At 43.5% G+C, this 22,500-nt stretch overlaps 1 protein-coding gene across 5 annotated transcripts in view; it reads left to right on the top strand.

The window, feature by feature from the left end:
- The window catches only part of LOC147017951 (glutamate receptor ionotropic, delta-2-like), an 878,371-nt gene that overhangs the window by 711,385 nt on the left and 144,486 nt on the right, over positions 1-22,500 (top strand). For all 5 annotated transcript variants that reach the window (XM_085897090.1, XM_085897092.1, XM_085897091.1 and 2 more), the window contains one exon: positions 4,965-5,162. In XM_085897090.1, the coding sequence (XP_085753216.1) occupies positions 4,965-5,162 (198 nt within the window). The remainder of the gene's footprint in view (positions 1-4,964; positions 5,163-22,500) is intronic.

Below are 22,500 nucleotides of genomic sequence, written 5' to 3'. Positions count from 1 at the left end.
CTTTCCCAGAAATGACCATGGCAGATAGTGAGACCCAGAAGCTTGAATGAAAGGAATTCTTCCAGAAAGGACTTTTCCAGTACTGTACGATGCAATTGCTGTTTCATCTTCAAGTCAATCGGATGAAAATTGATGATTTATCAGTTAAAAATTGATTTTATAAGTTTGACCTTTGACCTTTTGATCTCAAAAATAGTTTGTTTTCCATTTCAGTGTTGGAATATACAAATCCTGTTTCAATTTCAAGTCAATCGGATGAAAAATGACAATTTTAGAAATTTGATCTCAAGATGACCTTTGATCTCAAAATCAAGAGGCTTCTCAGTTCAAACTACCTCGACAATTTGGTAACATTTCATGACTATCGGTTTGGAATTGTAACCTGGAGGTGATTGACAGACAGACAAACAGCCAAACAGAAATAGAGGGGTGAAAGCTGATGGTGTATTGCTCTCTCCTCTGGGATGGTGCTCCCGCCTCTTACCTTTCTCGGCTTCATGCTGTCGAAACCATGGCATTTCGGATCATTGGTATCTCCTGCGATGAGGCTGAGTCTTGGGGTCTCTCACTCTCTCACCGCAGGCAGGTCACTGATCTTTCTGTCCTCTACCATCTCCTCTGTGGCTGCGACCCCCCCCTCCATGCTCTGTCTGTCTGAGATCTATCCCCCCCCTCCCCTCCCTTATTTCCGCAGGATGCTCAAGGCCTGCCAGCAACCTCCTCCTAGAAAAACTACCAAAATCAAGAATCACTGCTCACCTTAGTTCTTTCATTCCTCCTTTTTCCCTTCTTTGAAACAAACTCCCACACTTTCTTCAATCCCACTCTCCCCTCCAGGTCTTCAAAACAGCTGTTTACCACCATCTCTTGTCTTCTCCCATCCAAAACCATGATCTTTTCTACCCCCGTTAATCCACCCCAAACCCACCTCCTTCAAATTCCCTGATTTCCTTCCTGAAAGTCCCTGTCGTGTCCATCTTGTTTACCCTGTGTACCCCACCCCATCCCTCTCCCTTCCACACAGATCTCCTCATGTCTGTTCTCCACTATTTTGTTTTTTCCTTCCGTCTTGTCTCCTGCTCCCGCTGTTGTGCGTTCTATGTGTTCACTCTCATATGAGCCTCAACAGTGTATACAAAATAAAATAAAAACATAACCTACTTCACCTTCGGTGGCAGAGGTAATTCACAGTACAGGGAACAAATGACAATTGTACAAGACAGAGCTGGTATGGTATAGTTAGCTTGAGAAGAGGTTTCACAGAGCTGAGGAATCCATTTGTGCTCATGAAGAAACTGCAACCAGAAGCCATCTTGATTAGAATATATTATCTTTTGCGAAAATAGTAAAACATGCTTTAGAATGTGCTCTTTTAAAATATGGTGAAATCAATGGCTTTGATTAAGCTGAATAGGACGATAAAGCTGAGCAGGACTGCTTCCATAAAACCAGGTCCACTGGTGACTTCCTGGATTATGTTGCCAATGAATTGTGTTCAGCTCCTGAGCACTTCGTAGAAAGTTCTTGAGCGCTGTTGTACTGGACATCAGTGAAGCCTTTGACAGAGTCTGGTGCAAAGGGCTCCTAGCAAAGCTGCCATTGTGTAGTAATCGGCCTCAATTCATCTTCTGCTTTACTCGCTTCCTCACTGGGCGATCTATCTCAACCTGCATTGATGATGCCCTCTATGACTCCCACCACATTAATTCTGATGTCCCTCAAGGTTCTGTCATCTCACCCCTCCCTCTTTCTTCTTCACAGCTATTAACAATCATATCCAATATCCATTCCTTTGCTGACAACTCCACCTTCCTCTCCTCCACCAGTTATAAATACCAGGACACCTCTAGCTGCTGATCATTGCTAAACTGTTGCCTCCATCAGTTGTGATCTCAATACCATACTCCAATGGGGCCCCAACCACATTGTCTCCTTCAAACAGTCCAAGATTAAAACCCTCATTATATCCAGCAAGATCAACACAGCCACCCATCCTCTTCTCATGTCCAGCTCTCAATTTCAGCAGTCCTTCGCTATTAATATGTTTAGCATTACCATCTCCAGAAATCTCTTTTAGCAGCCTCACATCCTCCATTTCACAAAATCTGCCTCCAAAAAATTTGGTTTCCTCTTCAGAGCTCACAGCTACTTCAACTCCCAGCTGCAACTCACTTTCGACAAATCCCAAATCAAACTGGTGGTGAACAACTGCTCCCATGTCTGGGGTGGCATTCTTCTGAGTCATCGGTATTCTGGATTGTGTCCATGCCAAGGCTCTCTGACTGATTAATGGTCATACTTTGTGGAACCATCTCCAACCTTTGATCCACAATTGAGAAGTTTCCTCTTTATGCCTATTCTATGGCTAGTACCACATAACAGTCAGTGCTTTGTTGATTGCTTTGTTTCTGTCCCTATTCCTCTTCACTCTGTTCATAACACCTGTGTAGCTTCTGCTCGTCATCCTTTCTGCATTACCCTCCCTTCCCTCCAAACCAATCGCCATGCCTCTTCTGCCAAACTGCCTTTCTTTGGAGCAGCCTCCCCAACAGTGTGTTTGCGACTCTATCAACTTGCAACAATTCAAGTCACGATCAATCATCTGGATCTCATTTAATTGTTACATTTTCCCATCTTCTTGCTTTGCTTTTTCACGCGGGGGGCGTGTGGTGCGTCCTCTTGGTTTTGGACTCGACCCTTCCCTGTGGTGTAAATAAACAAATTGTATCTTTTGGATTTGGATGTACAACAGACTCCCATTAAAATGATTGGATGCATTTCATGAATCTTATTCAACCTTTTACTATTTCGTAAATAATTCATGTTTACCTTTACGACCCGGATTGTCCAACGTTGTAATGCCGTTTATTGATTTAATAAGTGAGAGTAAATTTAACTCAAACTTTTCTTATAATCCCCAAAATGAAAAGGTTTGGCCAGAATTTTGGAATTTGATTATGGAGATTTCTCGTACCAACAATCTTCAGCCTAATAATGCACACTGCCCCGAGATCTGTTCATGCGTTTCATCGATGCCCTTAAATAGTGAAAACAAATAGTTTTGCATTGTGTTTCCACATTTTACCATTGGTGGTGATGACATGAGCTGTACCCCAAATTATGTGGTACAACATTATTATCGAGTGTGGCTTGAAATGGTTGCAAAGCAGGGTGGCATTGGGCTTGGAAATTCAAAATTTTAGGATACGTTTCTTCTTTCTCTCTGATTCTCATAAACGAGATTGGAAACCAACTTTAGGTCGGTTTATTAATTATTTCTGTCATCAATTACAAATGAAAAGCCCAGCTGAACCCACTTCAGGATGCAGCACTGCCAAACAGAATGCACGACCCTACAGCTGCCTTCCATACTCAGGAAACGCATTCAATTTTTACCCCGTGGGGGTCTTCCACCCCACGGTGTCTCAGCAATGCTCGCATTCTCCCTTTTCTTGTGCACAGTTCATTTGAACGTCTATTTCTTCATTATTCGTGAACAGAATCCGATGAAAAATGACAGGCATATACTCTACACATACGCGCAGGCAATAACTTAGCCCAAAGTCCGATTTCGGGCCAAGGAACGGCTCATTTTGGCCCATTTTCTTAAAATTGTTATTTCTCGGTTACTGAACGGAACCGAACCAAACTTGGCAGGTATATTCTAGAAACCATTCCCCAGGCATTAACTGAGCCCAAAGTGCGATTACGGCCCTTTAGGCTGAGAAACGGCCCTTTTGGCCCTTTTTTATACGCCCAATATATACTGTATATATATATATATATATATCGGGGCGTATTATGTGATTAAAAGTGATATTTCTCAGTTGTTCATATATAGAACCAAACCAAACTTGACAGGTATATTCTAGAGACCATTCTCCAGGCAATAATTGAGCACAAAGTGCAATTCCGCCCCTTTGGGCCGAGAAACGGCCCTTTCAGCCCATTTTCTTAAAATTGTTATTTCTTGGTTATTAGTGAACGGAACCGAACCAAACTTGAGAGGTATATTCTTGAGACCATTCCCCAGGCAAAAACTGAGCTCAAAGAGCGATTCCGGCCCATTCGGCCAAGAAACGGCCCTTTCGGTCCATTTTCTTAAAATTGCTATTTCTCGGTTATTTGTGAAAGAAACCAGACCAAATTTGAGGGGTATATTCTTGAGGTCACTCTGCGGGCATTAGCTGAGCCCAAAGTGCGATTCCAGCCCTTTGGGATGAGAAACGGCCCATTTCGGTCCATTTTCTCAAAATTGTTATTTCTTCCAATTGTTATTTCTTTTGGCCCTTCGGCCCATTTTCTTAAAATTTTAATTAAAAAAAAAAAATTAAATGCGCTGGGCGATGCCCAACGCAAAATTAAGTCGCAAATGATGATATGAAACTAGCCTGCCTCACTCTTGTGAGGTGTTCTGGTTTCTTTTTCTGATGCGATGAAAATCTTACCAAATTTCAAAACTATCTGTCGTCCGTGCTATCGCTCACCTGAGAGTTGTATGAATGAACTCCCACGGGGTATGTTCACAATTCGAACTTGTTATCCTTCAAGTTCCAAGACAAACAAGTATTTTTTAATCCTGGGTTAACTGTGACCATGCTACTCAATATGGAAGGAAATTCATCCTTTGTAATAAAGTCTATATGACTACTTTATAACTGTTAAGCACGGCATGGTCTGGTGGCCTATGATTTTGTTCCACATCTAATTCTATATTTAATCAGATCTGCAGGCCAGAGAAATTGTTGATTTTTTTTAAAATCAATGATTGATGAAGGCAATCTTAATGAGTGTGGAATGTAAAAAAAAAATGGCATAAATCACCATATTTGACGAATTGGGTATTCATCTTCATGATGGTTCACTGTGTAAATGTGTAACACCTGTTTACCTTGGCAATGTTTTCCCAAAAGGATAATAATTGACATTAATCATCACCTTCACTAATCTGCCTTCAACCCCAGGAAGCTCCATTCGTTATGGTTTCTGAGAACGTGCTTGGGCAGCCACGGCACTTCATGGGATTCTCACTTGACGTCCTGGGCCTGCTGGCAGCTCAGTTGGGATTTACATTCTCCGTACACGAGGCACCGGGGAATGAATACGGACATCCTCATCCTGATGGGAGCTGGAGTGGTTTACTCGGCGAGATCATGAGCAAGGCAAGGATAAAAAAAGGAAGAAAATGAATAAAAAGTGGCAAAATGTTACGATACACATTTACTTAATGATGAACAGGATGTTTTTTGCTTTCTTTCTTTATTTTATCACAAATTCTAAATGTACTGTCTTATTTGGTCACTGGTGCTTCTAGCAGGACCAATGCTGCATGCACCAGTCAGCATACACACACGAAGAAAGGCATTTTGTGTAAAATTAAAACCAGGAATCGCGTCACAACCACAAATGATATGAAGTCTCAAACTGACTAAGGTCTGGTGCTGAGGTCATTATTTTGGATGAAAAGAGCGTCACCATTGTTTTATTTTATTCTCATGGAATTGATGCTTCCTGCAGTACTTTCTTTTCAAAATTACTTTACTGTATTTCTAGTTACCTTTTCGTCACCAAAATCACACAAAAATACATCATATAACTACAAAACGTATATAAAGATCTAATTTCTCCTAAACGAGGCTTCATGTACTCTTCTATACAGTTTGAGCAAATACAACCCTTCGCTTCACTGATGGACGAATTTTTTTGTTGGGGGGGGGGGGGAGAAGAAGGGGACGGAGAGAGAGAGAGTAGTGTGGGGTCGGAGAGAGGGTAGGGAGGAGCCAGGGGGAAGAGAGAGGAGGGAGGGGGAGAGAGAGAGAGAGGAAGGAGTGGAAGGACAGAGTAAGGAGGGGAAGGACGGAGAGGAAGGAGGGGTGGGAGAGAGGAGGTATGGGAGGGAGAGAGGAGGGGTGGGAGAGTGAGGAGGGGGGAGCAAGGAGTGGTCGGTGACCGTGGATGGGCTGAGGAAAGGGGGAGCTCGGAAGGGGGATTGGGGAGAACGATGCCTCACCAAATGTCATTCTTGCACTCATGGAGGGGGCTGGGAGCATGGAGAATGGGGAGAGAGGAGGGTGGAAGTGGGGAATGGGTTTGAGAGGAGGTAAGCTTGAGGGGAGGGAGTTCTGGCCTTCTGTTTGGTAGGAGGACTTGTGGAGAAGGGTAGTAGTACAGGATTGAACAAAATGGGGTACGATAAAATAGTACATTAATACAGCATGCGTTGACTGCCCAAAGATGTCCATGGGGTGGAGAACGGAAGGGGTTTGGGAGGAGGTAAGTGTAAGGGAAGGCAGCTTGATGGAATGGGAAGGCAGTGTGAAGGGAGGGAAAGGGAAGGGCAATAAAATGCACCCAAACAGAAACATTTTCTCTTTAATCGCCGGTTTCTATACAAAACCGGGTGGGAACATTTAAAACCCATGCTATCTTCCTGGCAAAGGCCTGCCTGCATGCATGCATGCATGCATGCATGCTTGTACAAGCAGCGACCTTTGTACCCCTCTGGTCTGCTCACTCTGACTCTAATTCATACATACTCCACTCTGGGGAAGACATTTTAAATTCAAAACGAAACCTTCAGTGCATAACAGTTCAATTAACAGAGGGAGGGGTTGGCGGATGAGGGGGAGGGGAGAGGGGTGAGAGAGAGTGAGATAGAGGGATAGGAAATGAGGGAGAGGGTGGGAGAGAGAGACGGTGTGAGACTGAGATGGATGAGATGGGGGAGGAGAGAGTGAGTGGATGGCAGAGTGAGGGGAGGGAGAGAGGGTGGATTCCGGCAGATGTGACGTCCAGTTTGACGGCCATCCGAAAGACGGCATACATATTGATGAATCACCCTGCCTGTCAAACACCAGGATGACAGATTATAGCTGGGTCAGGATTCAAACTCAGCTTAGAGTGTGTGTGTGTGCGTGTGTGTGCGTACCTCTTGGCTATTCTGCCGTGATGTGGTGATTCATTGCTTTGTAACTGAAAACATTTTTTACTCATTGTAATCATCTAAAAAAAAAATTCTTCCGAACTCCGGAGACATCCCCATGGAAAACCGCAACGCAGTATCGCCATGGACAGAGCCGTCTTAACACATGGGCAAGCTGGGCAGTTGCCCAGGCCCCCATGATGTTAGTGGCCCCATGAATATAGCGTTCCACAACTAAATTAAAAAATATATATACAAGTATATATGTAGCCTTGTCTCGATTATGATGGATCTGCAGAAAAGATACTTCTGCACAAAAGTGAAAAATTCAAGGTGGAAACATTCCTCCCTCTTCTGAACTCTGAACTCTGACCTGACAAAACATGCAGAAGTCTACGAATGGATTGGAAATCTGTTTTCCTTCTTTGGTCAATTGAAAACAATTGATTCTGATGAGCAAAATAAAAAGTGTGAAAAATTGGCTCATGTGTACCATGAAGACCTTGCCAATGGTGAACTTCCAAATGAATACAAGCAGCTCAAGCACTACATTGTCCACACTGAAAAATGTGATGCTCTCCCTGCGGTGCATATAATATCAAACTCCTTTCAGATGACTAGAAATCTGTGTTTCCTAATGTTGAAATCACACTCAGAGTGTTCATGTGCATGATGGTGACCAACTGTACGGTGGAACGCTCATTTTCAAGATAGAAACTAACAAAGAATCAGCTTCACAGCACAATGGGACACCATCGTTTGAACTGACTTTCACTCATATGCATGGGAAATGACATCCTGAAGAACGTTCACTTCCAACCAATTATAAAACAATTCTCTGCAAAGAAATGTCACAAACTTTTGTGTTGATTAATTGTTGCTCTACCTATTAATTATATGTTTATACATTTGTGTTGATTCTTGCTTTACCAATTAATTACATGTTTCATTTTACTTAAAGATTTAGTTTTCATTTCAGTGGGTGGTGGGAAGGGGCCCCAGTATATTGCTTTGTCCAGGGCCTACAATGCTGTTAAGACAGATTTGGCCATAGAAGCTTGGAGAGATCGAAGCTTGAAGAGCACTCCAAGCAAGCACTCCAACCAAACGATTGAAGAAACTTTTAAAAACGAAACGTTTCATTTTTAATTTGCATCTATCTATGTCGAAGTGACAGATCATGTAATGAAAGAAGTTCGTAAAAAAGGGATGAAAAGTCGAAATAAAATTGCACATTTTTAACAAGCAAGCCACTGCCTGAGGGACCGCACGACATCGCGGGGCCAAACACAGGCGAGTAGAGCCTGAACATTGTCCAAGTCGATCGATATATTTCGTGAGTGCAAATACTTTTGTCGTGAATGGCCATGGCTTGGAAACGAAGAGCCAAGCAGCTTGTATAGCGCTAGCCAAGTAGTTTAAGCACTCAAGCAAGCACTCCACTGAAATGGGTGATACGGAACAGCTGGCTTGGCAAGCGATTAGTAATCACTGAACCGTCAGATTCAACATACACCTCCCAGAGACGCTTCACCTCCCGGAGATGCCCGAAATGTCAAATATGTTCGAATTGGACAAATGAACACTTTATTTAGCAGTCTGAACTGCTGCTGAGGTCAATTAAGAGTTCACATTTTTAAATTTGGCTGATATGAAGAGATTCTAGAGGTTATGGCATGTGCAGAAATGAAATGAAGCCATGAATGCTGGTGTCTCAGGGCGTTTATAAGAATTAATTGCAGCTATTAATAGCAGTAATTGAAGTATTAATGTAATTGCAGTAATTGCAGTTTGCAGCGATTCGTAGGTATGATGATCTGGCATTCAATAATTTGAGTGAGAAAAGTGAAACAAAAAAACTTTATCGGAAAGAAACCGTTGCGACGTGTTCCAAGTCAAGGCATTGTTGAGCAGGCAAAAAATGACGAATTATGACCCCGGCAAGGGATGGTGAGGTGACTAAGAATGAGCCTTGATAAAGGATAACAAGGACAAATGTGTCCAAGAGCTGCATCCTAAAGGTTTTGTCTTCACCAGAAGAAGAACAAGAACAACGCGGAGCTCTCTTAGAGCCAGCGTTCGCAACGCGACGCGGCTAAAAATTCATTACAGAAAGTCGAAACATCAGCGTTTTGATCACTATAACAATAACAACAACAACTTCCGATATTTCGTCACGTGCCTTGATGGAGCCAATAGTGAGACCCGTCATTGAGGCTCCTCGTTCATGACGAGAAAATCGTGTATTTACGAAATTACAACACATTAAATGGAATAATCTATAAATAGTAACGTGAACTTTTCGAAACTTTAAAGCAAATGTCCGAATATATTTAAAAGTTCATGATAGACACTCTCAAAAGGTACCCTCAATGTGAGGATGTGTACAGGTGTTTAGTATTTAAGGAGATCCGGATCCTGTATAAAAAAGAGCCGCGTCCTAAAGATTTTGTCAGAAGAAGAAGAAGAAGAAGAACGCAGAGCTCTCTTAGAGCCAGCGTTCACTATGCGAGACGCGGCTAATAAAATAAGGCCTTTAATTATCTTCAAAAGGGGTGTTCATGTACTCTCTTGAAGCTTCCTCCTGCACTCCCTTCGAGTTTCCTTTGTATGCATGCAAAGGGTCAGGTTGCTAGGTTTCATCGTTTTGGAGTTCTGGAGGAGACACACTGACTGTCTGGCTGGCTGACTGACACACTGACACACAGTGACATTTATTATTATAGAGAGATTTTGCATACATAGTCAGATTGCTCGTACTTCAAACGGTTTATGCATAGTCGGTTCATTTATGCACGATGATCATTTCCAACAGTATCTACATTTGACGTTATTGTCTGGCAGGCATCAGGCGATGTCTGCAGAGCCCCATACGGGTGCCGACCCGTGTGTGCCACATCTCCAATCTGCATCATTCAGCAGGAAATGCAAACAAATGAATTTCCCAGTGATTTCGGCAGAGATAGATCTAGCTCACTTTTTTCAGTCCACGGTTGGCTTGGAAAAGCATGTGATGTTATGACACAGCCAATCATGGACCCTTAAAAGCAAGAGATAGCTGCTGCCTCTGCATAATGTACTGAGATGTATACAGTACAGTTATAGCATTTGCTGCTCAATGGTGATTTTTATTTTATTGAACAAAATGCTGAAAAAAATTAAAAATGTATTATACATACCTTCTGTTTTATTTTGCAATGAGTGCTTTCATTTCAAGAAAACAAAAATTGCTCATTTCATTCCTTCACCTTCCATATTGCTCAGGTTTTTAAAGCTTGGGTTGGTTGTTTCACTCTTTTTAAATCACTTGGCTCATCTCATACATACATGTATCCTTGACTCTGGCCTTTATGTTGTTGAATGAATATGAGTCAACTGTCTCTCAGGTACCAAAATAACTTGCCCTTAGGCAGTCGATTCATATTGAAAGGTAAATATGGTTGCCCATAAATGTTTGCTCGACTAAATTATCAGCTTCACTGTCTTATATTACCTCTGGCGATGAGCTTACTTAAAACGGTCGTCTGCCATCGCTTCCAGGCAAAAACTGTTGAAACTTTCCATCCCTTTTTATGAACTTCATTATACCTCTTTCAGATTACCTGTTGTACAATCAAACGGCTTACCTTTTCCCTTTTCCGCTTCCCGAAATTTTGAAAAACAAATGAGAACCTAAAAGAATGTATCTTCGCATTTTTTTTCCTCCCTTTATTTTTATATACATATTAATTGTCCACTTTGAAAGTGGTTTGGAAATCTCATACTGAATATGAAAAAATTCTTCAGCACAATTTGAGAATGTAGTTGATTAAATTAAAAATACCAGCCGAGTACCCGCCCGCCGGGCGATCTTGTTTCAAACATGCAACATGTTCTTCTGACGTATACCGTTATTTGGATGGTGTCTGGGCAACTGACAGCTCTATGTAGGCAAAAAATAAGAAACCATGAAGTTACGTGCATGAAGCAAAAACATACCGACTGCTTGTAATTCAAAATACCTCACTGCACTGGAAAACGTGCAGACAGGAATACTGCACTGTAAATGTTGGAGACTTGTAATACCCTCCCCCACCTGGAGGCGGCACTACACGATGCACATTTACATAAAGAATTTCCGTCCCTTCCCCTCCTGCCAAGATCACCAGCAAGGATAAAATTACCCTCATGCAATAATTGGGATCATGCTGATCCTATGCAGCAAGTCTGGATGGAATCAGCCCACAACTGTAGGAGGAGTAGCGCTACAAACAAACAGAAAAGCACAGACACCACCGGTCCGTGAATTATGGTGAGGAAAAGGGAAGAAAGGGGGGAAATGATTGTGAATTTAACGTTCCATCTTTATTGATTCACGAAAAAATATTTTCACAAAAAAAATAAGTGACCACTATATTCGTTATTGTTGTGTGTCTGTCTGTCTGTCTGTATGTATGTCTGTCTGTCTGTCTGTTGGATTCTCCATATATTCTAGATATCCCTTATTGTCGGGTTTTCCGTGTGTGTATGTGTGTGTGTGTGTGTGTGTGTGTGTGTGTGTGTGTGTGTGTGTGTGTGTGTGTGTGTGTGTGTGTGTGTGTGTGTGTGTGTGTGTGTGTGTGTGTGTGTGTGTCTGCAACGCGAGGCTCCACAGCACGAACCAGCGAACCGATTTCGATGAAACTTTGCCAACATTTGCAGTATTTCTTTGGAATGTACGCGTTTGAATTTCGTTGCCGAGCAACCACCCGTTGATGTGCAGCGGCCGAAAAACCGCGTACAGTATTTTCAATACTTGTCCTTCAGTTTTGAATGTCGAGAAACGAGACTTCGGAATTAAACACTTCGAGATATTTAGAAAATTTTACTCGAGCAAATTTTTGATTGAGGTTTTGTTTTTCAAATGGTAGTCCTTCAAAAATCGGGTGTCTATTTACTGTCATCTTTTATGAGGAGCTTAGGAAAGTGGGCGCAGCTTAGGGAAAGTGGATGTGGTTGATGAAAAGTGGGAGTGGCGTAGGAAAGTGGACGTGGCTTATGGAAAGTGGGCGTGGCTTATAAAAATATTGTGTGGCTCAGGAGGTGTGGTCAAACAAGAGCATTGAGAGAAGTTTATCATGTTTTCCGTGTGTGTGTGTGTGTGTGTGTGTGTGTGTGTGTGTGTGTGTGTGTGTGTGTGTGTGTGTGTGTGTGTGTGTGTGTGTGTCTGCAACACGAAGCTCCACAGCACAAACCAGCAAACCGATTATTTTTCAAATGGTAGTCCTTCAAAAATAGGGTGTCTATTTACCATCATTTTTTATGAGGAGTGCCAGTTGACAAAATACGCAATAGGAAAAATCTTGCCAGGCAGAGGAACAATTGTGAATGTGAACCAATACGTCTTGGCAATGAATCTTCGTCGGTGGATCAGTCAGAATGAAAAGCATCGTATCCAGCGCTTCTATCCGAGCGGATCTCTCGTCGCCTACCGGCTTGTCTGTCTGTCTGTCCCGAGCATAGCTCCGTGGGTTTTGATCCGATCCTGACAATTTTGGTGGGAGGTTTATATCATGATCTAGTTGTGTTTTCCTGAAAATTGGCGTGGTGCTCCCATTATGGGCGGAACCACTCCCAAAAAACATGTGTTTTTAGGGGGTAGTCGAATCTGACAGTGGTTTCGGTATTTGGTTAGCCCAATGGCACCTGCATAGCCCCACGGAGCTCGATTTTTCATTTTCGTTCCAAGGTCAAGGTCACAAGGTCACGAACTTAGAAAATTGCGAATTATGACATAAAAAAATTTCTTCTCCGAGGGGTTTGTCGAATCTGACAGGGGTTTCGGTATTTGGTTAGCCCAATGGCACCTGCATAGCCCCACGGAGCTCGATTTTTCATTTTCGTTCCAAGTTCAAGGTCACAAGGTCACAAACTTAGAAAATTGCGATTTTGACATAAAAATCCATCTTCTCCGAGGGGTTTGTCGAATCTGGCAGGGGTTTCAGTATTTGGTTAGCCCAATGGCACCTGCATAACCCCACGGAGCTCGATTTTTCATTTTCGTCCCAAGGTCAATGTCACAAGGTCATGAACTTAGAAAATTTCGAATTTTGACATAAAAAATCATCTGACCGCCCTCACTTTGAGAGCTAGGATGACAATATTTTTTATGCATAATCTTGAGGTCATTCCCCACCTAAAGTCTTGAAACCATTTTGCTCTATCTCGAACACCTTGCCCGTGGCGCCCCCTTCAAGTTTGTTTTTACGCTGATTTCATCAAAGTATGGATAATCCGATGAGTGCAAAATGCCAAATAGCCTATATGACGTTATATTGTTCCTGGAATGTTCCAGAGGAAGTTTTGCACCAAAGGTCATAATCCTTGACCTTTGACCTTGAAAGGTCACAAAGGTCAAATTTTCAAAGTTGTGGGAATCAAACCGGGTTTTCGACCTTCTTCGACGAACTAACTCCAATAACACTGAACAACAAAAAATTTTTACTGGAGATGTGTAAAGTGATTTAGACTAATTTGGGTACGCTGATTTCAAAAATCATAACCGTTTTGCTGTATCACGTCAGGATTTTCAGTAACAGAAATATTCCCATTGCCTAGAAGTCAGGATTTCAATGAAATTTACAAAAATTCATTTATTCATTTATTTCATCATGAATGCTTCAAAATTATAGAAATTACAGAAAAACTCCACTAGAATGTAATTAAAAATGCTTTAGGCATTTGGCTTTGCGTTTGTGCTGCTCTGTGTCGGTTTCACGATGCAGGAACCAGCAGAAATCACCCATCATGTTCGGGTTGTGCCGCCCTTGGTAACGCGTCTCCATGAGTGAAATCTCTTGGTGGAATCGCTCGCCGTGCTCGTCCGAGACTGCTCCCAAGTTGTCAGGGAAGAAGTTCAGGTGCTGGTGTAGGAAATGGATTTTCAGGGACATCCTGGAGCCAAGTTTCTTGAAGGACTCCAGCAGCTGCTGCACTATTTCTTCATAGTTGTCCGCGCGCTCGTTCCCCAAGAAGTTGTCCGTCACAGCTTTGAAGCTCCTCCACGCTGCCAGCTCTTTGGGGTTTAGAGTTGTCGGAAAAGTTTCGTCCTTCATAATCTGTCGGATTTGCGGTCCAACAAAGACACCAGCCTTGATCTTGGCCTTCGACAAGGTGTTGCCAAACTTTTCCTTGAGGTTTGTTCCAAAAAACCCACGCCCATTCAGATCCATTGCCCGTACAAAACTTTTCATCAAGCCGAGCTTTATGTGGAGTGGTGGAAGGAAAACCTTGGCTGGGTCGACAAGGGCGACATGCTTCACGTTGTGTCGACCAGGTACATGCTCTTTTCGCTCTTCCCAATCTTTCTTCGTCCAGTGATTCTTGTCGTCTCTGCTATCCCAGAGACAAAGGAAGCACATGTATTTCGTGTAGCCTGACTGCAGCCCTAACAACAGCGCCACCACTTTCAAGTCTCCGCAGATGTGCCAGTTGAAGTCATTGTACTTGATGGAATCAAGCAGCTGCCGCATAGTCTCATATGTCTCTGTCATGCCGAACGCGTGAGCCAGTGGGACTGATGGTTTCTCGTTGCCATTGTGGAGCAAAACAGCCTTCAAGCTGTTCTTCCCGAGTCGATGAAGAGGCGCCAGTCTGCAGGATCGTGATCACACCCAAGTTCTTTCAACAGACCGTTGATGTCACTGCAGAATGTCATCGTGTCTTCCATCTCAAAGAACTCAGCCATGTCTCTGTGACGTGCTCTGAACAAGGATATCTTGGTGTTAGGTTCAAGTAGATTCCACTGCTGCAGCCTTGATCCAAGCAGCTCTGCCTTCGCCTTTGACAGCGAGAGATCTCTTACAAGATCATTTAAGTCTCCCTGGTTCAGAAGGTGTGATTCTTGAGTGTCGGGTTCAAAAGGTTCATCATCACCATCCTCTTCACCACTGCTTACAGCTATGTTCTGATCAGCTGGAGGTGTTGGAACGGGGTTCTCGTCATCATGAGGCACAGGTTTACGAGCAGAGACGCAGTCAGCGTTCTTGATGTGACCTTTATTCTTCTTGTTGAAGCCGGCGATGCTTGTGCAGCAGAAATAACAATCATCATGATGATTCTGCGGCTCACGCCATATCATGGGCACCGCAAATGGCATGCTCGCGCGCTTGCCCACCAACCACTGAGTCAAGGTTGTGTGACAGCTTGTGCAGCAGATGTGTGGTGCCCAGCTCTGTTCTTGGTCCCCCACCTTACACCCAAAGTAGTGAAAGTAGGCGGCCTTCATTTTCACTGCTGTAGATATACTTCGCTGTTGATCTTTTTTGGTATACCGACCACAGACATAACAGAAGTTGTCAGGATGATTGGTACAGGAACGCCTACTCATCTTTATCTGAAAGAAAGAAATATAACACAAGTTAACAACAATTGTACGAAATAGACATGTTAAAGACATATGTAAATTTCATTGAAATCCTGACTTCTAGGCAATGGGAATATTTCTGTTCCTGAAAATCCTGACGTGATACAGCAAAACGGTTATGATTTTTGAAATCAGCGTACCCAAATTAGTCTTAATCACTTTACACATCTCCAGTAAAAAAAAAATTTTGAAATTTGTTGTTCAGTGTAAGCTATAGCATGTATCCTGTTTCCTTATTTTAATGTCCACAACATTGTTTTGTGACCTTTAAAGGTGATGCAAAGGTCAAATTTTTTAAGTTGTTTGAACGAAACCGGGTTTTCGACATTTTGCAGCTAATAACCTGTCACTTGTATCACATCATGTTGATCTTTTTATCACTTGGTCAAACATTATCACCTTGTCTCATCCTTGACTTCTGAAACAATCTACATCGTCAAACACCGCTCGTGAAGCATCGTTGTCTTCAGACTTGTTTACTTTTAACATTGTTCTTAACAAATGGGAACAGGAACAACGCAGGCATGAGAGGCCAGATCGCCTTCTCATGCGCCAAAGTTCCCTGTGTATATTTGTGTGATGTTGTTAAGAACAGGAAGAATTGCGGAGGGGATGACAGAGAGTTAGGGCTGAGAGTGCAAAGGAGTGGGAAGGGGGAGATTTAGATGTTGAGAATGAGTGGTGGGTGGGAGGGGGAATGGACTTGGGGCTGGAAGGGGAATTGAGTACTGTGGGTTTGGGGGAGTTGAGGTCTTGAAGAAGAAGAAAGGGGGAGGGGATGACAGAGTTGGATTAGGGGAGGGAGAGCAGAGAGGGGACAGAGTTGGGATTGAGGGGTTTTAGGATTTGAAGAAACGGAGAGGGGAGCACAAAGTTTGTGTGTGGTGGGAGGTGGGGGGGGGTCAAGGACGTGGGATTGTATTTTGGTGTGGGGTGGTTTAGTGACCTGAAGTCACATTTTTATGTCTTTTGGGTATTTTGGTCTTTGGGGTATTTTTGGTCTTTGGGGTCCTTTGGGTCTTTGGGGTGTTTGGGGTCCTCAAGGTCTTTTGGGTCTTCAGGGTCTTTTGGATCTTTGGAGACTTTTGGGTCTTCGAGGTCTTTTGTGTATTCAGGGTCTTTTGGGTCTTCAGTGTCTTTGGTCCTCAAGGTCATTCAGATACTTGGGGTATTCAGGGTCTTTTGGGTCTTTGGAGTCATTTGGGTCTTTGGGGACTTTTGGGTCTTTGGGGACTTCAGAGTGTTTGGGGACCTTTGGATCTTTTGGGACTTTTGGGTCTTCATCCTCTTTTGTTTCTGGTCTGGTTGCTCTGATGGTTACCATGCCCAAGGAATTGCTCCAGCTGTGTCAAATAAGCTGACTCAAATGATAATTGAGGTAACACCGGTCAACGAGTGAATTATGAGACTAAGGATTCGTCACTCCTTGGGTGTCATTTCCCTGGTCTCTGTATATGCTCCGACTGAGGCGAGTGATCTCACCATGAAGGATGCATTCTATGCCATGCTCGAGTCTGTGGTTGATCAGTGCCCCAGACAAGATACTCTTCCAGTCTTAGGGGATTCCAATGCATCAATTGGAACTGGTAGCGATAGTTATGAGACATGTGTTGGTCCCCAGGTGTCTGGAACTGTGAAACAGAATAGCACTAAGTTCCTTGAATTTCCAAGAAGCCATGGACTTAAGGTGGCTGGTTCATGGTTTCAGCGCCCACAGGCTCATCGCTGGACTTAGTATTCCAACGCAGGAGTTGTGACAAAAGAGAATGACCATGTGCTCATTGATGGTCACTGGACGATGAACCAGAACTGCAGGGTCTACCGGAGTGCTCAGTTCCTCAATTGCGACCACAGCCTTCTTGTAGCAACTCTGAAGTTGCAGATTAAATCTGGGAGAATGGTAGCATCCCAGCCTAGGCTGGATGTTGGCAAGCTCAAGGATGAGAAGGTCGCTGAGGAGTTTGTGAACAGGCTGAGTGGGGATTTGGGGGGCCTGGGTGCTTTGGGGAATCCTGAAGAGTTGTGGAGTGCCTTCAAGACCACCTTCTTTGATGTTGTTGGTGGATGTCTTGGAAATCACTTTGGGGTGAAGAAGAATTTTGTCTCTCAAGGACACTGGATACCATTGATCAGAGTTGCAGGGTCAGGCTGAATGGCAGAACTGAGCTGTTCAGGGAGCTGAGACGTAAAACTGTACGTGCGCTCAGGGTGGAGAAGGAAGCCTATGTGCAAGGAATCTGTGAGGGGGTCAACGATCGCCTGTGGTTAAGTGATTCTCTTCCTGCTTACAAGGGAATTCGCACATTGCATTCCTCCAAGCCCATCCCTTGGTTTACTACAGTTAGAGCAGAGTGGTGGGCTCTTGACAGAGGAGTCCGAAGTGAAGGCCCGCTGGGCCGGTTACTTTGAGCGGCTGTACCAGGCTGATCCCACCAGCTGTTGAGTTGGAGGTCAGGGGTATTACTCTCCCTAATGGTGACCCTCTAATCAACTGTGATCCACCTTCACTTGTGGAAACAGGCTGCCGTGAACCGGTTGAAATGGGTAAAGCTCCTGGGATATGTGGCATCCATGCTGAACTTCTCAAGGCTGGTGGAAATGCTGTACTCGTGTCATTGCATGCAATTCTGTGCTCTGCCTGCAACACAAGCATCATCCCAACTGACTGGAAGAGGGGCTTTGTTGTCCTACTCTGGAAAGGGAAGGGTGATCGCCAGGACTTCAACAACTACAAAGGGGTGACGCTGCTCTCAGTGCCGGGAAAAGTCTTTGTTCGGATTATTCTTGGTAGTGTTTGTCACCATCTGCTTGAGCACCAGCATCCAGAGCAGTCAGGCTTTACATCAAAGAGATCAACGATTGACCCTATCCTTGCTGTTCGGGTCCTCACCAAACACAAACGAGAGTTGCGGCAGGGGTTGTCTGCAACTTATGTTGATCTCTGCAAAGCATTTGATTCAATGAATCAGGATGCCCTCTCGAGGATTCTTGGTCTTCGTGAGGTGCCACAAAAACTGATCAATATGATGTCCAAACTATACTCTGGTACTGAGAGTGCTGTGAGATGTGGTGATACCATCTCTGACTTATTTCCAGTTGTCACTGGAGTTCATCAAGGGTATGTACTGGCACCCACACTTTTCATCACTTGTATGGACTGGATTCTGGGGAGGATGTCGGGAGAGATCAAGCTGCAGTGCATCGTTTGGGAATGTCAAGATCTCTGATCTTGATTTCGGAGATGATGCAGTCATCGTTGTGGAGAGTCTGGATATTCCTTTGGGGGCTTTGAGGTGCTGACTGATGAGTTGGAGCCACGGGGATTACGGGTTTCCTGGATCAAAACTAAAATCCAGGATTTCATTGACATCTTGGATGCTGCTATCATGTCTATTCCTGTTTGTGGCAAAGATTTTGAAGTCACGGAGAGATTCACTTACCTTGGCAGTGATATTCATATTTCTGCTGGCTGTGAGCCAGAGGTCAATAGGCATCTGAGTCGGGCATCCGGAGTCATGGATCCACTGGATCATGGGGTATGGAGCTTGTCGGTACCTGTGCGGGAAGACAAAAGTCCGAGTCTTCAGGTACGTAGTGCTTCCAGGCTTGCTCTACGGATGTGAGACTTGGACTCTGACCAGGGATCTGAGACGGCGACTTGATTTCTTTGGTACCAGGTCTCTTCGGAGAATCCTTGGCAATTGCTGGTCAGACTGCTGAGTCCAGCAAGCGGTTGCTGAGAGAGTCTCAAATGAGATTTGTTGCCTACATAGTCCATGAGCAGCAGCTGCAGCTGTATGGACATGTGGCTCATTTTCCTGATGCCGATCCTGCCCACCAGATTCTCTCAGTGAGGGATCCTCTTGAGTGGAGGAGGCCAATGGACCAACCACGTGCCTCCTGGTTTCAGCAGGTTCGATCAGTATCTCAAGGAGATGGTGATGGGCCAGGCATCTGCCTGGGGGGTGACCAGACAGAGGCCCCTGGAGTTCCGGCGGAAAGTGGATGCAGCGACGCGCTGGTCCAGTGCACACTCCCATACCAGTGTGACCACTCCTCATTTTCATAAATGCCAAGGTGAGCCAATGAAAAAAGCCAAGAATTCACAAGGTTTCGGAAAAGCGATGATAATAGAAAACCTATACGCCAATAAAACCTGGAGAAAACCAAGACGCCAAGGTGAACAACGAATAGCCAAGATCTTGTGAAAAAAGCCAAGGAGTGGTCACACTGTCCCATACCTGGCCTGACCTGACCTGTATTTTGGGTGTTCGGGGTATTTTGGGACTTTTGGGTGTTCGGGGTCTTTTATGTCTTTGGTGACTTTTGTGTCTTTCGGGTTTTTGGGTCTTTTGTGTCCTCATGGTCTTTGGGGACTTTTGGGTCTTCAGGGTCTTTGGGAACTTTTGGTTCTTTTTGGACTTTTAGGTCTTCATCATCTTTTCGGTGTTTGGGGTATTTTGGGACATTTGGGTCTTCAGGTTCTTTTGAGTCTTCAGGGTCTTTGGGGTCTTTTGTGATGTTTGGGTCTTTGGGGACTTTTGGGTATTCAGGATCTTTTTGGGTCTACAATGACTTTTTCTGTCTTCGGGATCTTTTGGGACTTTTGGGTTTTTAGGGGTCTTTTGGTTATTTTGGGTCTTTGGGGTTGTTTTTTGGTACTTTGGGGTCTTCTGGTTCTTTGGGCCTTTTGGGTGTTGATGTACTTTAAGGGTCTTCAATTCTTCATGATCTTTTGGGTCTTCACGGTCTTTTGCTTGTTTTGGTTATTTGGGGTCTTTTGGTTATTTTGGTTCTTCGGGGTATTTTGGATCTTCGGAATCCTTGAGGTCTTTTGTGTCTTCTGGGTATTTAAGGGTCTTTGGGGTCTTTTGCATCTTCAGGGTCCTCAGAGTCTTAGATGGTCTTCAAAGATGTAAAGGATCTCAGCAGTCTAAAGGGTCGAAAGGTACATTGCAATTTGTAAATAATTTGACATATGGTCACATAGCTGGATGGACAGATGGAGGGGCGAAGGGACGGAGCGACCGAAGGAAGGATGGATGCCTGCCGAGACCGAGCTCTTTTTAGGTCATCTCTTCGAGCATGACCTAATAATATGGGTGTCGATGTCCTTCGATCCACCCGTCCGTCCGTCCGTTCACAATGAAGTTGAAGCGGGAGATCTGGTCATTAGTGATCCTGATAGAGGTCGATGAGACGTGCACGATGGTATGACTTTCAAGGTCACCGAAGGTCAAGGTCAAGGTCACGAGGCCTTTGAAGTTGCGAAAATGACGATATTCAAATTCTATCTCCTCCGCCATTTCTCAAGCGATCTTGAATTTGATTGTAGCATATGAATCTATGGGATAATATCTAAATTTGGTCGGGCCGGATTTTCGATATTCGCTTTCGTTTTCGTGTCACGTGACTTCAAAGTTGGCTAAAAATGCGAAAATGACGATTTTCAAAATCTATCTCCTCCTACATTTCTCAAGCGATCTTGAATTTGATTGTGGCATATGAATGTATGGGACAATATCTCAATTTGGTCGGGACGGATTTTCGAATTTCGCTTTCGTTTTTGCGTCACGTGACTTCAAAGTTTGCAAAAACTGCCCTACCTTCAGAAGGCTATATATTCTCTACTGGGCATGGTAAAAGTTAGTGAATGGTGTCATTGCATAGCAGCTGACCTTGTCTTTCATGTCCATTGGAAAGAATACCGATATCTTCGAATACGTACACTTCACGTGACTTTAAATTTTGCGACAACTGCTTCATGTAGTTGCAAAATGACGATTTTCAAAATCTATCTCCTCCTACATTTCTTAAGTTATCTTGAATTTGATTGTGGCATATGAATCTATGGGACAATATCTAGATTTGCTCGGGCCGGATTTTCGATATTCGCTTTCGTTTTCGCGTCACGTGACTTCAGAGTTCGCCAAAAATCCCTCCTGACCCGAGAACACTACACCCTAGTAACAGGAACTTATGCTTGTAAAGGTCGTTCTCGTGCTTGGTATTCGTTAACTCTCGGTTTGTGACTCCAATTATATAATCTGCCTGCCCACCCGTGCCCTGCCTGCCTGCCCATAGCATAGCTTTTTCGGTACCCCCACTCATAGCCGAATTGCATCGTCGTGTTAGTTTATCAGTTTATGATCTTTTCAATGAATAAATTCCAATGTGATCTATACTTCGTCTGTGGATTGAACTTTCTGATGCTTGATCAGTCGACCATATCTAGTCCCCAATGCCGAACATCACCTGATTTTATCATGCGTACATAACTGTTCCCTACACAAGCAATTGCCGTACCTCAGAATATGAGTTGCTCCATGCCTAGAATATGTTGCAGCATAGCTTATTTGTCACCGAAAATTCAGTGCGAAAGCCCAAACAGATTTTATCTCGTGTATCAATGAGACGTGTCCGTACCTGACATTAATATCGATTTCATTTGTTATTACGTGGAAGCACGTATCTTTGACAGTCAAAACTGAAAATATGTAATGCTCAAATATCGAACAGTCGAATAGATGTGCTAAATGCGCAATCTACATGAAATGTTTTATGAATTTAGTCTAGTTTCTCGCAGAGATGACCGTCACTCCCGCACGGGTGTATTTTTATATATAGATTCTAAATTGTTATTTACTTTCTAAATATTGTTTTATGCTTCTCTGTCTGGCTTCACTCTGTGCACTGAGTTATCACTGCTGACTCGCATGCTTTTGATTCCTTTCTGCATTATTTGATTCTAATCTACTTTTTACCCCATGCACACAAAGTGAAAAGTGGGGTCAAGCAATTGGTTCATTTTGTCTGTCTGTCTCTCTACAAACGTAAGTTGTTGATTTTTTTTTTTCCGAGGAACTTCTTAATTTCAATTGACTTATATTTTGAACATGAAAACAAACCTGTAGTTTAGCAGTATTTTGGCTTTGATTTCACCGCAATTGCACATGCGCAGAGAGGAGTGAGATAATTATTTTTACTATTTCTGCCTGTTCAGCATTCAAACAAGATTGAAAATCATTCCAAACAGGAAACTTGCTGTTTTTAAGGATATCATAAGGATGCAAACAATAGGTACGAAGAACTAATGTAATGTGTTGAATAATGTGGTGTAAATGATGCTGTATCAATGGCGGTAAGGTTCAGAATTATTTTTCTACAACCTTTATAAAATCTTTACTTTATTTTA

The sequence above is a fragment of the Eptatretus burgeri genome, chromosome 10 (assembly GCF_056783735.1).
Source record: "Eptatretus burgeri isolate ZD-2024b chromosome 10, Ebu_testis_v1, whole genome shotgun sequence".
NCBI classification, from domain to species: domain Eukaryota; kingdom Metazoa; phylum Chordata; class Myxini; order Myxiniformes; family Myxinidae; genus Eptatretus; species Eptatretus burgeri.
The sequence above is the reverse complement of the archived record's forward strand: the minus strand, read 5'-3'. Positions and strand labels throughout refer to the sequence as shown.